Source organism: Etheostoma cragini, chromosome 9, assembly GCF_013103735.1.
Source record: "Etheostoma cragini isolate CJK2018 chromosome 9, CSU_Ecrag_1.0, whole genome shotgun sequence".
Lineage (NCBI taxonomy): Eukaryota > Metazoa > Chordata > Actinopteri > Perciformes > Percidae > Etheostoma > Etheostoma cragini.
In genome coordinates, this window is record NC_048415.1 from 25,868,641 (window position 1) to 25,884,785 (window position 16,145).

General features: G+C 41.8%; 1 protein-coding gene across 7 annotated transcripts in view; it reads right to left on the minus strand.

Moving 5' to 3' along the window:
• The window catches only part of suco (SUN domain containing ossification factor), a 51,489-nt gene that overhangs the window by 21,653 nt on the left and 13,691 nt on the right, over positions 1-16,145 (minus strand). For 6 of the 7 annotated variants that reach the window (XR_004657777.1, XM_034880562.1, XM_034880567.1 and 3 more), the window contains exons 2-10: positions 7,517-7,631; positions 6,067-6,168; positions 4,995-5,323; positions 4,103-4,243; positions 3,580-3,766; positions 2,050-2,161; positions 1,413-1,540; positions 1,040-1,107; positions 816-923 (exon numbers count right to left, since the gene is read on the minus strand). Coding sequence is in view for 6 of the 7 variants with exons in the window: in XM_034880562.1 (XP_034736453.1) it covers positions 816-923; positions 1,040-1,107; positions 1,413-1,540; positions 2,050-2,161; positions 3,580-3,766; positions 4,103-4,243; positions 4,995-5,323; positions 6,067-6,168; positions 7,517-7,631 (1,290 nt within the window). In the remaining variant the exon portion in view is untranslated. The remainder of the gene's footprint in view (positions 1-815; positions 924-1,039; positions 1,108-1,412; positions 1,541-2,049; positions 2,162-3,579; positions 3,767-4,102; positions 4,244-4,994; positions 5,324-6,066; positions 6,169-7,516; positions 7,632-16,145) is intronic. The other variant, XM_034880566.1, reaches the window with a different exon arrangement.

Genomic DNA, 16,145 nt, shown 5'->3' on the forward strand with positions numbered 1-16,145 from the left:
ATACAGGTTTGATGAAGCGGTGGATATGAACGTCTTTGGTGTGCGAGATCTGGGTTCAGTTCCCACTGCAATAAATCAACAGATGTGTCCCTGAACAAGACACTTAATCCATAAATCCAACAAGCGTGCGTCCTCTGACATACAGTGTGTAGCAATTGTAAATCGCTTTGGATTAAAGCGTCGGCCAAATGACATATAATGCCACATTTAAAACAAAAACCATCTAAAGACATAAAAATAAACACTATAATACTACATGACCACATTAAAACGACGTGCTCCACCAGACAGAGGCATTGAAAACAGCATTGTCTATTTGTCGTGTTTATCACATCATTCATGAGAATAAATGCCAATATAATCCGCAATTGAAATTCCTTAGGTTTCTTCAATTTTTTCACCATTTAAGATTCTTTTAGGGAGTTTTTCCTTTTCCAATTCCAAACCGAGGGTCTGAGCACAGAGGGTGTCGTACGCTGTACAGATTGTAAAGCCCCTCGAAGCAAATTTGTGATTTTGGGAAAAATAAATTAATTGATTAGACTTAAATCACAGGTACCAGCGGTTTTCTTTTGCCTTTTCTTCAATAAACCATGGCAAAGCATGCCATCCTCCCCATTTACTCAACTGTTAATTAACTGCAGGGGATGATGCACTGTGACTGACAGCAAAGAATTGGACTGGAGGCCAGCACATACTGCGGCACAGCCCACTTGCACACAACCACCACATGCCTTTGAGAACTTGTCAATCCATTTTAATATTGGCATCATAAATGTATGAGGGACTGTGTACAGGAAGCAGAGTGAGTATACCTGTCACTGATGGAAACTAAAAAGTCTTTAGGTGTTGATGAGAAGAGCTCAAAGTTAGCAATGTCCAGCTGTTTGACTTGAATGGGCTCACAGAGCTCTATCACAAACCTGCAGAGTAGTAAACAGAGAATGTTTATTAAAAGATAAACTCAGATAAAACTGATCTGAAATCAGGCTCTGTTACAGACAAAGTGTGTACCGGTTTTGTGTGCTAGTGCACTCACCAGATTTTGTTGCTGCAAGGATTTAGCATGTAAAGGTCCATGTTCTCCATAAGAATAGCTGAAGTGCTCTGAATACGAGAAAGAAGAATGAGAGGGAGCCAATTAGCATTCAACATCATCATCACAAGTATTTTATTAAATTTACCTTTTTCAACAGCCAAATGCAGTCAACATTGTTTCATGTAATACTAAACATATGTCCTGGGTAAAGCTTTAATACATATCATTAATGTTAAATAGATAAAAGAGATTTTAAAGCAGGTTTTATCTACCTGCTGATACAACATGACAATACAACAGTCTGTATCCTTAGCTGCGTGACTGCATGTGTTTGTGTGTAGGCAAGCGGGGACAGAGACGATGTGTGTGTAACCTTGGCCTCGTTGTTGGCAGAGAGTATCTTGGCACCACACTCCACAGAGGCATAGTTATTCTTGAAGTTTTTCTGGACCTTCTTCACTAAATGGGGGGTGCCGCTGGTTAAGGTATGGAGAGACTGACCTAGAAAGAGGGCGTGTTGCATTAGGCCCATCACAGACACTGGAAAAAGAGCATTGCCTGAGAGGAACAAGTAATGAGGTTACGCAACACACATAAACACACGCTCTGCTGACCACTGCACATGGCGTGTATACAGCCCAAAAGAGAGAAGAGAGAGGGAGATGTGAGTGAGATAGACAGAAATAGAACAAGACAAAGGAAGCAAAAGAGGAACGACGGAGGTAGAAAATGCACAAAACACTAGCAAGAAGCAATAAGATACAGATTACAACTGACATGTGAAGGCCTCCTTTGTCTACAGAGGCAATGCTGCAAACTGTGCCTGGGTTTCACAAAGTGAGATTAACATCATCGGGCTATCTGAGTTATCTAGCTCTGTGAGACCAATACCCCTGAAGCAAGCCTCAGGACTTAATGGGACATTGCACTTAGTTGGTCATGTGGTGTCTCTCTTTTGATATGTGTGCATGCATCCAAGTAGTGTGTGTTTTAATCATTTATGCACTCACTTTTCTCCTTCTCCACTTCCATGACTTGTTTCTTCCACTCGTCGAAGGTGGGGATGTCTTCTTTGCTGGGCACTGAGGGATCAGTCTCCCTGGCAGTACTGCCATGCCCTGCCTGAAACACATAGGAAAGGTCTTTCATATTCCTTTTACGATGAAAAAAGCAACTAAAAGTAAGTTGACTCAGCATTTGGTCCTTGACACATTAAAAGCTGCCCTGTTCTTGAACAGCTGCGCACACTGAATATTTATGGCTTTCATTGTGCATTTCTAGCCAGCAGTTGTGAATATATGTATAATTAAAAACATGTGGGCATAACGAAAAATGACAAACAGCACCCTTAGGCCACTGGTCATACTTTATCCCACAGGGGTGTGTGTGGGCTGCAACACTAAGAAATGAAATTGTCCAGAATAGTGTAACAATATCATAACATATTATTGTGTATATTATTTAGAGATGTACAGTCTCAAAGCAGAACTACTTCACTACTGTACTTAAGTACTAAAAGACCTGTACCTGTATTCTACTGGAGTATACATTTTTCTCCTACTTCTACTTCAGAACATATTTTCAATGAGTTTAATTCTTTTATTCTGACACATTTTTCACGTGCTGCATTGTCACTCGTTCGAATTATAAAAATGTTACAAATCATTCCAAAGCCACATTGTCACTGCCAGAGCTGTAAATGGCTGTCACCAGATTTGACGAATCTGGCTCATCTGCAAATCAAGCTGCCTTATAAGAAGACTGAGCATGTGAATTCTGCCTTTCGCTCTGCTGCCTGCCTTGAAAACACTTGAGCTTTGATAGTTTGTTTCCCAATGGAAGAACCAGAATCACCACCTACAAACCTTCAACTTTGAGTGATTGTGGCGGTGTCCCAAGGCAAAGCCAGGGAAGAGAAAGGAGGGACTGTTTTTATTTACAAAGAGTTAGGTTCAGTGTTTAAAGGTGCTCTTGTAGATTCCTGTCCTTGTACTGCTACTACAGCCAAAGGAATTGTGAATGTCCTTTAGGCTAACCATTTGAAATAATATTAACAGTATGATATTCAAACTTTTGATTGCTTTCTTTACTTTCAGTAATTGAGTAGTACATTTTTGTACTGTTACTCAAGTCTGCTTCTCTGGTACTTTATACAGTAGATGTCTGATATTGTTTACCCTAACATAAAGTGTCATCTAAACCACAGACAAGATGACCAGGAAGCTGACAGCTGTGATTATCTACCACCTGTCCAGGCTCATGTCTGATTCGGATCGCTGAGTCACATTTTCCAACATGATACCTGCAGCACTGGAATGTCTCTGCCCATGCCAACTGAAAAGCCCCACACTCTGCTTAAAACTTCACTGGGACTCAGAACCCTGGAAGTCCAGCATTCACACAGACCTCCACGTTGTTCTGCTTATGAAGAAAGCTCCAACTCTTAGAGCTGCACTAAAAAGCTTTTGATGTTGGACGTTTCTCTATGAAAATGATGATGCACTGACATGAGAAATACTTAAGAACGGCAAGCTGCTGACCTGCTGCTCTTGGTGGTGTTGAGAAATGTTTTCTTCCTGGTCCAAATCAGATAGCCCATCCTCCAGCTCTTGCTGCTGCTGCTGCTGTTCCTGGTCCACATGGCCTGGAGTAGACTGGACTTCTGCTTCAGCACCAGAGGTGTGGCTCTGGCCTGACTGCTGGTCCTCTATGCCATCCTCATCCACACTAAAGCACAGACACAGGACCAATGAGGTGGAGAGGGAGGAGGAGTTGGAGGGATAAGATGGTAATGGAGGGAGGAAGAATAAAGATGAAGAATGGTTGAGAACACAATTAAGTACTCCAATGTGGGACACGTGATGTAAACCATAAAGTATTTTCAATCCTTGGTTGTGAGCAGGCGAAACGATAGAAAAAGGAAATAAAAAAATCAAAATAAAAAGCAGAAGTAAATGGAGAGCAAGGCCAGCGGTCGACGGTTGCGCACAGCAGAGAGGCGTAGTTTGTACCTTGATTACCTGTCTCTGTGCTTTGATTGGATTCCGGGGGTTAGAAACTCACCTGAACAGAGGCCTGCCAAAAGGGGAGTTTTCACAGGTTGCCAGTTCGGGGGGAATGACCCAGCACTGTGAATCAGAGTGCTCAGCAAAGACAAAGTTGTCTACTGAGAGTTCATCTCCTGCACTGGCAACCCGCACCGCACTAAGGGAAAGAAAGGACATGGCGTTTATCACACCTCCTTACACTGGTAGAGAGGGGAGGACGGGGCAGGAGAGAGGAAGGGAAGAGAAAGAGGAGATAAACGACACAGAGCATAGGGAGAGAGTAGAGAAAGAAACAGATGGACAAAAGGGGTGGAGAGGTCGCTTGCTGGTGGGGCAGTTGATGTGCACGTGTTTAAAAAGGTTCTGACGTTGATAGCCACGTTGTGGGAGGAGTTGCCCCTGGATGGACATATTGTTCTTGAAAGTTCGACGCAGGTTATTTCCAGAATAATCTTGGTCAAAGTTCCATGTCCAAACTGAAGATTTCAACAAATGTCCATCAACTTCCTTTAGGCAAAATGTCACTGTATACGGTATAATCAGTTTCATGTAACTTCTTGACATTGGCCACCAGGTCCATAAAAGGTGACATGGAAATATCCAGGCTGTCAGTCCAGCTCTCCTTTGAGCTTATCTTTCAGTTTGTGATAAGTAGGTGGTTAAATAAATAAAACTAAATAAAATAAAACTCAAGGGAACAAAAGTTAACCGACAGAAAACATCAAAGCAAATGGAAAATATGCCTAGATTGGCTTGGAATTGGCTTTAACCATCATAAGAGTAACATGTATTTACTTAGGCATCTAGGATTACAAATTTAGTTTACTAATGTGACTTCTCTGTGGTTATAGCCAACTTCTAATGCCAGAGACAAAGTCTCTGGAATGGTGAAGTGAATCTGAGCTTACCCTGTGTGGGTGAGGTCGTCACTCTGTGAGGTAGGGGTGTTTTCAGCTTCATCTGGGGATGTGGCTGAGGTTGAGTCCAGGCTGGGGTGTGTAGCAGGGACGTCACTGACAATCTCTGCTGGGGCATCTGTAGACACTTGGCCCTGTGCTGGAACTGGTTCTGGAGTTGAAGACACAGGGACTTCCTGGTCATGGTCCTGGGTGTCAGTCTGCAGGTCCTCCTCAACCTGGGGGTCTGGGTGGGGTTCGGGCTCAGGGGTAACAGGTAAAGTATCAGACTCTGGGTCAGGCTTGGTCTCCTCTCCCTCAGCCTGCCGAGGATTCAAAGTCTGTTGAGAGAAAACACAACAACATTCAAATAAAAAAGATAATCCACCAAAAGCTTAAAAAAGTGAGCACCATCTACTCAGACATCTTGTTAATTATAAATCACGCTTGAAAACCCTATTTTTATTTAATTGCATTTCTACTTCATAGACTTTTTTAGCCCTTCAACCTAAAACAGTTCAAGTAAACTCAAGCCATGAGTGGAAATTGACTAGAGACCAACTTGTTTCATCACTTAAAACATCTCTTTTTGCTGTACTGATCTCTTTTGTATTGTCCTCTCTCTGCAAGGATAGAAAACAAACAAAGCACACACACACACACAAAAGTATAAACAGAATACCATCTGATCTAAGTGGTTGACTTACTTTTAATACAATATCTACATCGCCCGTTATCAGCAACCATTTTTTCAATGTTCCAAAGGCACATTTGGTTTACTGATATTTTAAATAACTAACTGGGAAAACATTGGAGAACCCTTTTGCAATTATGTAAACCCAAAATGTAATCTGAAAACTGCTGCTCTGGTTAAAAAAACAACAACAACTAAGCACCTAATCTCTGCTGGTATTCTGTCTATAACAGAGTCTAAGTTCTAAGTGACCCCTTCTGACCAGAAGAGTATATATATTATTTAAGGATTTGAACCATATTAAATCCCCTGTATTAAATTTCAATGCTTATTTTCAATATTGCCCGGCCCTACAGTAGTTTTGAGACTGTTCAACAACTGGTATGTTACCTGTTCTTCGAGCACATTGGGTGTTGCTAGCTTTTCTAGGGCTGCTCTCTCCGTCTCTAATCCCATATCGTATGATGTGTGTGTCGTCCATTCTTCCAACACCTATAAGAAATTAAAAACCTCAGTTAAAACATATGAAATATCAGTGGCCAAGTATGAAAACCGTCACGGTTGACATTTCAAACTGTTTGCAGGACATTCCTGATGGATTATGGTTATTAAAGAAATGCATGTTGTGTGAAAATGTCAGATGCAAAAGGTCTTTGCTTCTCAGGTGGTACAAAAAGGCTTTTGTTGGCAGACAAAGTCAGTGTCATAGGGCCAATGAGAGACCTGCCTTGGCACACTGTTTGTTGCTGGACCACTAACAATGATTCCCCTTCTTCTGTGCACACACATGCATACCAAAACACACATGCATCCCAAAATTAACACACTTGCATCCCCAAATTAACACAACACACTTAAGATGGATTAGGCTCAGACATTATTTACCAAGGCTACAAAAAGGACAAAGCAGAGAACTGGAAAAGTTTTGTATTCTCTGAACTCTTAACCCCACAGGGCAAGTCTTGACCTATATCAAAACCACCGCTATGACTCATTATATAGAGAAGCCTATGTTCTTGACAACATGCAAGTGGGCTGCTTTCGAAGTGATCATGTTCTGAAAATGGTGTTCACTCTCCACAGAATCCCTGACCCAGTTTCAAATATACAAGATTATCAGTTGTTAAAGTAGAGAAATATGGTGAAACAACTGATATGTGGTTTTCTTCTTCAACAACGCCAATATTAGATGGAGAAATAACAGATTTATGCAATACCCTCACACTCATTCCATCCCCATGCATGATTCCCTTTCACCAAGGGACATTCAAGTGCATGACCCAACTCCGGTGATATAAGGACCGGGGTGGCACTAACAACAGCCCTGGTACCCCATATTCCCTTGGGGACACAGGCTAAACTCCCATGATTCCTCTAGTAACCCTTAAAGGTCTAAGCAGTGGTCCACTGTACCACAACCTGGGGAGAGAATCCCCTTTGCTCCTACTCCATCTGAGACCTGACTCCTATCCAGCACCCTTGCATAAGCTTTCCCAGGGTGGTTGAGCAGTGTGATACACCAATAATAATCTAATCACCAAAAGTGCATCTTTTATGAAAATGAGAACCCTCATCCAGCCCAGTAATGTTCAGAGCCTTCAGCATCTCAGGGCAAACAACTGAAAATGTAATAATTGAAAATAGTTTCTAGGCGGTGTGGTTGAATTGCTCTTAGAAATGAGGATGTTGAGATTACGGATTAAGGATTATTTGAAATAATGTACCATGTAACATCTTTGTTATTTATTACGATAGTGTATTAAGGCTGCTTATTAAAAGCAATGCTTAATGTGACTGACTGATTCGCTGATTAAAACATTTAAAGAAAACTGAAACACACCTTGTGTTGCATGGAGTCCTGCTCCTGCTTCTGGTCCTCCGGGTTTTTGTCTCCTGCAGACTGACCAGGGCCAGACAAGCTCTGCTCTGAACCATACACATTTTGATGCGGGTACCTGGAACATACATAAGAAGAAAATGGTCAACACAATGGAAAATGATTGTGACCATCATATAACAGTAACATGTAACTAAAATAAGAGTGTAATCAAGGCCAGTTCCTGCAAGTAGTTGCACAAAAAAAAGGAACAAAAAAAGAAATGAATGTCCTTATTAAACCCCAGCGTCAACGTGTTGCTATTTCCACATCATTATATGTAAACAAAGCAACTACAACAGGACAGTAAGAAACAATGCTGTGAGCAATAAGTGCATTTAACTTTCCCTCCCCTCCTTTGGGGGGGGGGGAGGCAACTGACACGAGCTCTCTGGGCACAGGGAATAAAAATACTATGAGTGTAGGAGAGCAAACAAGGCTGAATGTGCATGAGGAAAAAAATAGGCCGTGTTATGGTTGTGTGGAGGAGCCACGGAGAGCTTTCGCCGTAGCCTACATAAGTGGCCTGATATTTATACTTGTGCGCTGGTGTGTGCATCAAGCCGGCATGTGTGTGTGTAAGGGGGGGCGATAGAGCGTTGGAGAAGTGAGAGAGTGACAATTATCGACTCTAGAGTCATAGTGAGAGAAACAAAGTGTCTACCCTTTTCTGACAACGGTGAGACATCTTTTTTTTTTTTTAAGTTATTTTTTCGGGGTTTTATCCCCTTATTAGTCAGAGAGGACAGCCGAAGATGTGAAAGGGGGAGGGGGAGAGAGAGAGGGGGAGAGACATGCAGACATGCAGGAACCCTGGCCCGCTGCGTCGAGGAGCAAACCTCTGTATATGGGCACCCGCTCTACCCACTGAGCGATCTGGGTGCCCACGGTGAGACATCTTTAGCAGGAAAAGTTGTACCCCCCCTCGATTTGATGTTGTTTTATGGAGAACCAGGAAATGAGTCGGGAGAAATGCAACGCTAACAAGCCACGGGCGAGCGATGTGCATCGCTGCAACGTTACATTTTTCGATAGGTGCACGTCAGGCTACGGCGTAGGGTCCGGCATAGAGGCAGAGGGGTCTGCGGGGTACGCCGTCAATTCTTCACACAACCATAAAACGGCCTTAAGGGAGAGAGATTAACCCGGAGGACACTAGGGAAAAAACCTGGGCTAAAAAGTTTATAAAACCAGCGGCCGAACTACAAAAACACTTTACAATCTGATCTTTGCACTTAGTTCATTTTGCACAAAAGTTCCTAATAAAATGAGAAAATACACAGTACTTTATGTGTCAAGTATTTAAAGCACCCATATTCTGCTCATTTTCAGGTTCATAATTGTATTGTGAGGTTGTATCACAACAGATTTAAATGGTTTCCTATTCAAAAAGCACCATATTTTTGTTGTACTGCACATTGCTGCAGATCCTCAATAGCTCAGTAGCTAGGTAAGATCCCCTCAGCTAGATAACTCTTTCTCCAACTTTGGTCCGCACAAGGCAAGAGTAGCTGAGAGACTTCTTCTAAACGAGGGCCACTTGTGGAATACCTGCAGAACAGGGACAGGAAGTAGTTCTTTTGGAGATTATGGTAAACAAGTGTGCGTTGTAGCAGCGTTTGCTATTGAGAACGAGTTAGCATACTAGTGCTAGCATGCTATGGTTAGCCAACTCGTCTCAGCTAGAGACGCAGAAAGCCGTGCAGACTTTGAACAGCTCACCCGGAGACTGAAGGCAGAGGACATTCAGAATAATTATCTCCACCTTAAAACAGCTTGGATAGTTGTATGTGTGTGGAAGCACCAGAGATAAAAAATTAACACCCCAAATTCCAGAAAGTGATTTTTTTTCATAACATGGCCACTTTAATACACACAAAAATAGGTTTTCCTATGTGGTTATATCACATTTACCATTTTTTATTCAATTACCAGAAAACATACTATATCTTGTATCGAGATATGAAATGACCTATTTTGGCATTTTTCCAGCCATTTTTCAGCCTCCATATTTTTGCACACCTAGCGTGCCCACTTAATTATGTTAAACTACCGTCAAGGTGACCAATAATGCGCGGTACAAAATGTCGACAAAATATAGGTGCACTAAATGTGCTCAATGCCAACAGGGCTAACCTACATTATCTTTGCCAGACAACAGAGGCTATTGTAAAAACATGAGCATCTTTTTAAAAACTGAACTGCTGATGTTATATTCCTGCTAAGCATATGGTCCTGATGACAGTGAGTGAAGGGATCAAGGTAGTAAGGGGAGAGTGAAGCTGAACTGACAAGGTCTGCTCAAACCTCTGCTATGACGCTCATAGGGATTTCCCTAAGCTCACCCACAAACCAGATCTACCCCTAACTACTTTGAACTTAAATACTGCAAGTCGGTCTGGTCAGAAGATGGATTTAAAGCCAACACTTTAAATTACGTATCAGTGTTAATGCAGAAAGACCTCTGTACCACCTGTTATGGGGAACCAGAGGCTCTGGCACGTGCATTGTACATTTGTTTAAACTTAAAGTCATGCATGGAAATACTAACGCAAAAGTCATAGTCGGCGCATAATAACACTTTGTATCAGTGACAAAAGGCGTTAAGATACTGAGCTCCAATACAAACAGCATGTGATTCTGAAACTGGAGCAGTTCACCTTGAACAGTCAAATATCAGTGTCAGGAGAGAGCGGGACACATGGACACTCATGTTAGCACCCTGTCACCCTGGCTGTCGGGAAGAGGGAGATGAGCAGGGAGCACACATACTCTGAATCACACAGAGACAACCATCTGTGCAAGTCAGTGACCTGTCACTCACAGAGCCCCCCCATCTGTATTCTGTTCATTAACATCTGAACATCCACCAGAGACTTCATTTGTAAGAGGATCTTATGAAAGCTGTGCCATAAACACTATCAGATTTATGGGCAAATGACAACTCAGTAAAACAACGTGTTAATACAAACATTAAACCTACATGTCATTTACCAAATTTGTCAGAGTTTTGACCCATTACTGATGCTGTCCTCTGGTTGTTTTGCAGTATAGATGCCTAAAGCTCGGTAGAGAAGTTACCATTTCTGCATTCTCTTTTGACGTCAGAATGTTAAAACGTGCATGTCCAGGAAAAAAAGCCCTGTGTCTTTAACGCTCAGGGACAGCTGACTCCAACACCAGGACATGATCTTTACCGTGTGTTTTGAATCCCTGTTGATGAATAGTATGCTGTACGTTCCTATATGCTTTGGTATCTCGTAACATGCAGTACACCTTCTCAAAGAGGGCTGGGGTGGGCTACAAAGCTAGTGAGGCAAACAGAGCAGTGTACAGATACTATGGAGTAAATATGAACCACAGGCTAATATAGGCTCCTGGCTAAACATAGATCCATAGCTTTAAACTATGTTGGCCTGCGTTTCAAATATCTGTTGTCCCCCCCCGCATAATTTCTTCAGTCTGCTATAAAACTAAATGCCAGAAAATTATAGGAACAACATGCAAAAAAAGTCATTCATGTCTACAATTATTTATCTTAACTTAAATTGAAATTGTCCACAAAGTTAAAATATTTTCAAGTCTATGAAACGGTAACCTTTTTATTTAGTAACTCGGTAACTGTAGACTAAAACAAGAGATAAAGCCCTCTAATTACGTGTTAAGTCTGAGCTACATTATGCCCCCAACAAGCAAAATCATGTCAGACAACACACCCGGAGACCATAACAGCCTACGATAATGTACGACAATGGGTACAGAATGGCATTGTTATATACAAAAAGCCATTTACATTTAATAATAATAATAATAATAATAATAATAATAATGTTTGCTTTATTAATACCACAAGGGGACATTACAAAGTGTTCATTCTGTTTAGACACAAGCCTGAATTAAACACATGCTCAGTACCTATAGTACATCCACTAAATGGAGAGATGTCAGAGTGAGGGGGCTGCCCATAGAAAGACACCCCAAACAATTGGGGGTTTGGTGCCTTGCTCAAGAGCACCTTGGCAGTGCCCAGGAGGTGAACTGGCATCTCTCCAGCTACTGGTCGACCACCATACTTTTGTCCTTATGGGGACTTCTACCAGCGACCCTCTGGTTCCCAACCCGACTCCCTACTAGGAGAGAGATCGGGGGATGACTTCAGGACCAGACATAGTGTAAAGAGTGATTTATGCTTCTGTGTTTGAACTACGCCGTAGGTACATACATACTACGTAGGTATGTGGAGAAACGGACCCTACGCTGTGACCAGATGTGAATCTCTCAAAAAAATGTAACTACATTTCCCCCGACTCATTTCCTGGTTCGCCTTCTCCATAAACAACGTGAAATCAAGGCGAGGGTTAACTTTTCCTGCTACCAATTTCCCACCGTGGTCAGAAAGAACAGGGTAGACACTTTGTTTCTCTCACCATGACTTTAGAGTCGCTAGTTGCTGTGAAGCTAATCGCAGTCCCTCCTTCTGGCTCTACCACACAAAGCATCACTAGCGTGGGTCCCTGTAGAATGTTTGCATAATCCTTTTACCACAAACCTTCAAAATATCACTACTAGCATCTTTGCACTGGATGCCGCAAACGCTTTACATATTTATTTTTGGCCTTACATTGTCTGGTATGGACTGAATGCTATGCAAAATAGTGAGGTGCTTATTGTACATCAAGGCCTCTTTGTTCCTGCATATTCTCTGAAACAAACCTTGGCTGTTTCACAGTCCATTTTTTAGATAAGTACAAAGTCTTTAAAGTCACTTATGTTCATGTATACGTCACTATATTCTTAAAAAGTTGTAAATTCTCTTTTTAAATGTGTATTAAATGTTGCTATTATTAAAGTCCAATAAAAGAATTATTTCATTATTGACCTGCTTTATGTTCTCACACTTTGCTTGTTATCATTTTTTGCAAAGGCCTTCAATCACCCAGATAAGATTGCACTTGTGTAAATACCCTAGACTGTATAAAAATGGGTAAATACACATGAGGGACAAACAGATCACATGCCACAGTGCAGGTTTAACACGTCGCAGAGTAAACAATCCTGTATAAATATCCGTAACGATTGATGCAAATAGCGTTGACTTCCGCTATGTGACTAAAAGAACCAATGTTTAACTGGAACTTGCCAAGTCACTGAGCGTTATCTAAATAATATTCAAATACAAAGATTAAAACATGTGGAGCAATTCAAGACCACACATGCCCTGTTATTTACTTTGCAACGTGTAAAGCCCCATCTGTGAAACAGGTAGGAATGACGCAGTCTCACTCCCACTCAGCGTCATCTGAGTGAATAGAAAGCCCTGAGTGTCCCTTCTACAGAGGAAAAAAAGGGAGCAGGCAAAGAGGGGAAACTTAACTCAACTGGTTATGTAAAAGTAGGAGGAGGCGTATGACCCCACAATGGAGCAAAACGCAGAGAAAAAATAAAATGTAGGTGTTTAAGTATGGCATATACATTCCAAAGTATAGTGGGTCAATGCCAAGCTAATGAAGGAAGAGCCTCGGGCAAGACCAATGAGTCAGCAGCCTGCGAATACACTCTTCCTCATTCTTTCTCTAGCCCCGTTTCCTGTTCCACTTCAGGAGCACCTGGGGCTTTGGAAGAAGTCTTTTAGTCTTTCATGCTCTTCTCTGACTACCAGCAAATCAATCACAAAGTCATATTCCTTCAAGTGGAGCTTTTTTTTTTCCTACATTCAAAGCTTCTATTGAGGTTTTCAAATGAAGTTTAGAATGTCTGTCATATTTTATGGCGACATCACACTACAAAACAACAGCCTCAATTGGAATAAAGTGATTTATCAGATTAACTAAGTTACTTTTTTTTAAATAAGTGGGTATAACTCGTCAGTTTTGTCAACATAAATACATGTAGGCAGCCGGCTAAACCAATAAGGGCCTAAAATAATAAGATAACATAATGAAAGACATTATGCTCTGACAGAAAGAACGCTCTGGAGTTATTAGAAATGTGTGTGTCACATTTTTTTGTGACAACAAAGTGTGTGTCACAAAAATTGTTTGCAAAGCACCAGTCAATTTAAGTAAACGCTTTAAATGGTCCCATGAAAAACAGTGAAAACCGGACATTTTCATTAATTTATAACCCCCCCCCCCCGGACAGGTCACCTGTTGGTCACCCTATCCTACGCAGCCATGAGTATAATATTAATATTAGTGTAGCCTAATCTTATAGTAAAGTACCAGGTTTTTAAAAAGAATTAATAAAAAAAACGGAACGGCACGTAAGCTCTGATGGAGTCTGGGTCTCGTTTGGGCACACAACTACAACCTGGGCCATGACCTTTGAAAAAAACTTATATTCTTTTTATGCCAAAATGCTGCCATTCAGTGCAGAACAATACAATTAAAAGCAACCGAGCCATCTACTATCCAACAGACACGCTGGCTACATGTCCTGATGCGCTGTCTCTGCTGGTGCCAAACAGCCAAATCCCCTGATATTTCCTGTTGGCTTTAGGACCATTCAGAAGCAACAGACATGGTAGAAATCAACTGTACCGTACCAACCGACTGGGTTGACACAGAGCAGACAAAACTGCAGAAACAACAGTCTGAGGATGGATTCATCTGCAAGCAGGGAGTCAACTGTTATCACCAGCTGCATGGCATGCATACTGTGCTCTGATCTCCTCCCAGCAGGACGTTTGCCCAGTGACTAAACGTTTTCAAAGGGCGTCAAGAATGAAGTGTAAATGTGTTGCTCCCTATAGTCTTGGGCCGTGCTCTCCCTCTCTCTCTCATCATTTATTCTTCCCTTTAAGATTTGATTTTAGATCAAGACACACACACACACACACACACACACACACACACACACTCTTTCTTAAAGCATGACACAGCAACACTTTGACTATATATAAACTGGGTGTGGGCAGATTAGTTGCTGCCTTTTCCTTCCATGGCCTAAATCTCAGACCAGCTTCTGACACACACACACACACACACACACACACTGGCTTTAATTAACCGACAGCATGCGATGGACACCAAGTCCCTACCCTCCTTTATTATCATGAAAAAAACTTAAACTGTGTCACTGTGTCAAATGTTGTGGCAACGTAAATAAATATAACAGAGGAGACAATTACTGAAGTTACTGAGTTTATGTTACTATGGTTTGGACTAGTGATAGACCGATTTTAATCGGCCGGCCGATATTTGTATTTTTACGTGTATTGGCATTGGCCAATACGCAGCTGCTGCGTTTGCCGATATTTTTTCTCAGCATTATTTACAGACAGGCAGCTCCGTGTTGCTGGAGACACTGCAGTTCACATGCAGACCGTGCACTGCCCCCCCCCACCACCACTAGTGCCATGGCAGTCTTAAATTATAAAATAAAGCACTTTATTTAATGGCTACTTTTAAGGTTTATCGTTTTTTTTAATCATTGACCTGATTATAACCGTCTTATTTGTCAGCCAGCAAGGCCTCACCAAGGCTGTGTTGTAGATGTTGATGAAAGCCTTTAAACAGTTAACCATATACAGCCATCAATATGATGCATATTGCACACACAATTTGGGTAATATGAATGCAAGTTGATGCAGAAGTGACAATGCTCTGTGTTTTTTGTTTATATATTTTATAGAAATGGCGGCAGATTCTAAAAACAAAACCAGTGTGGCAGGGTTTAAATTACTATGATGTTAATTGAAGGAGTAAATGCAGTATCGGCTCCAAATATCGGCTGAGTCAACGGCTAAGGCTGATGAAAAAAAATGTTGAAAGAAGAAAGAAAACGGTATCGGCACTGAAAAATCCATTTAGGTTGATCCCTATTTTCGACTATGAATTTATAAGAACAGTGTGAAGAGTGCAAGAGGATCAGATTATCTTAATATAAGATGTGTAGTGATGAGAGACGAGTTAAGAAAAAACAGTCAGAGACGAAGACGGGGAGAAAGAGAGGTGAGGAGAGAGAATCCAGGATCCACGTGGGCAGAGATGGATTGTGGGGCATGGAGGTTTGCCAGGGCTCACCAGTAAAAGTAGGCCAGCTCATCTGCCAGGCAGACAAAAACATGTCGTCACTGTTAGGAGGAAAAGTGGGGGCAGAGCCTAAAAGCCCTGCCTTTAGAACTGAGCTTGTTTGTGCATGTATATTTGCATTTTAACTTTCCTCCACGTAGCACGCAATAATGTAGAGCAGCGGTTTGTTCCGAAGCCCGCTGATCCTCCATAATCCATTGGGGCAACCACGACAAAGTGTCTTACTGGTGAATAGCTCCCTAACTCATCCACACAAACATTTCTGAACCAGACCCTACCACCATTCCTATCCTACATTTGGTTTTGAGAGACTCCACTGACACAAATATCACCAACAGTGGGGTCAAGGGAAAGATGTGAGGGAATGGATGTTCATGTTTTCTAACTTTCTGCTGCAGACACATATGTGTGTGTGTGTGTGTGTGTGTGTGTGTGTGTGTATGTATGTATATATACACACTCACCGGCCACTTTATTAGGTTCACCTGTCCAACTGCTCGTTAACACTTAATTTCTAAGCAGCCAATCACATGGCGGCAACTCAGTGCATTTAGGCATGT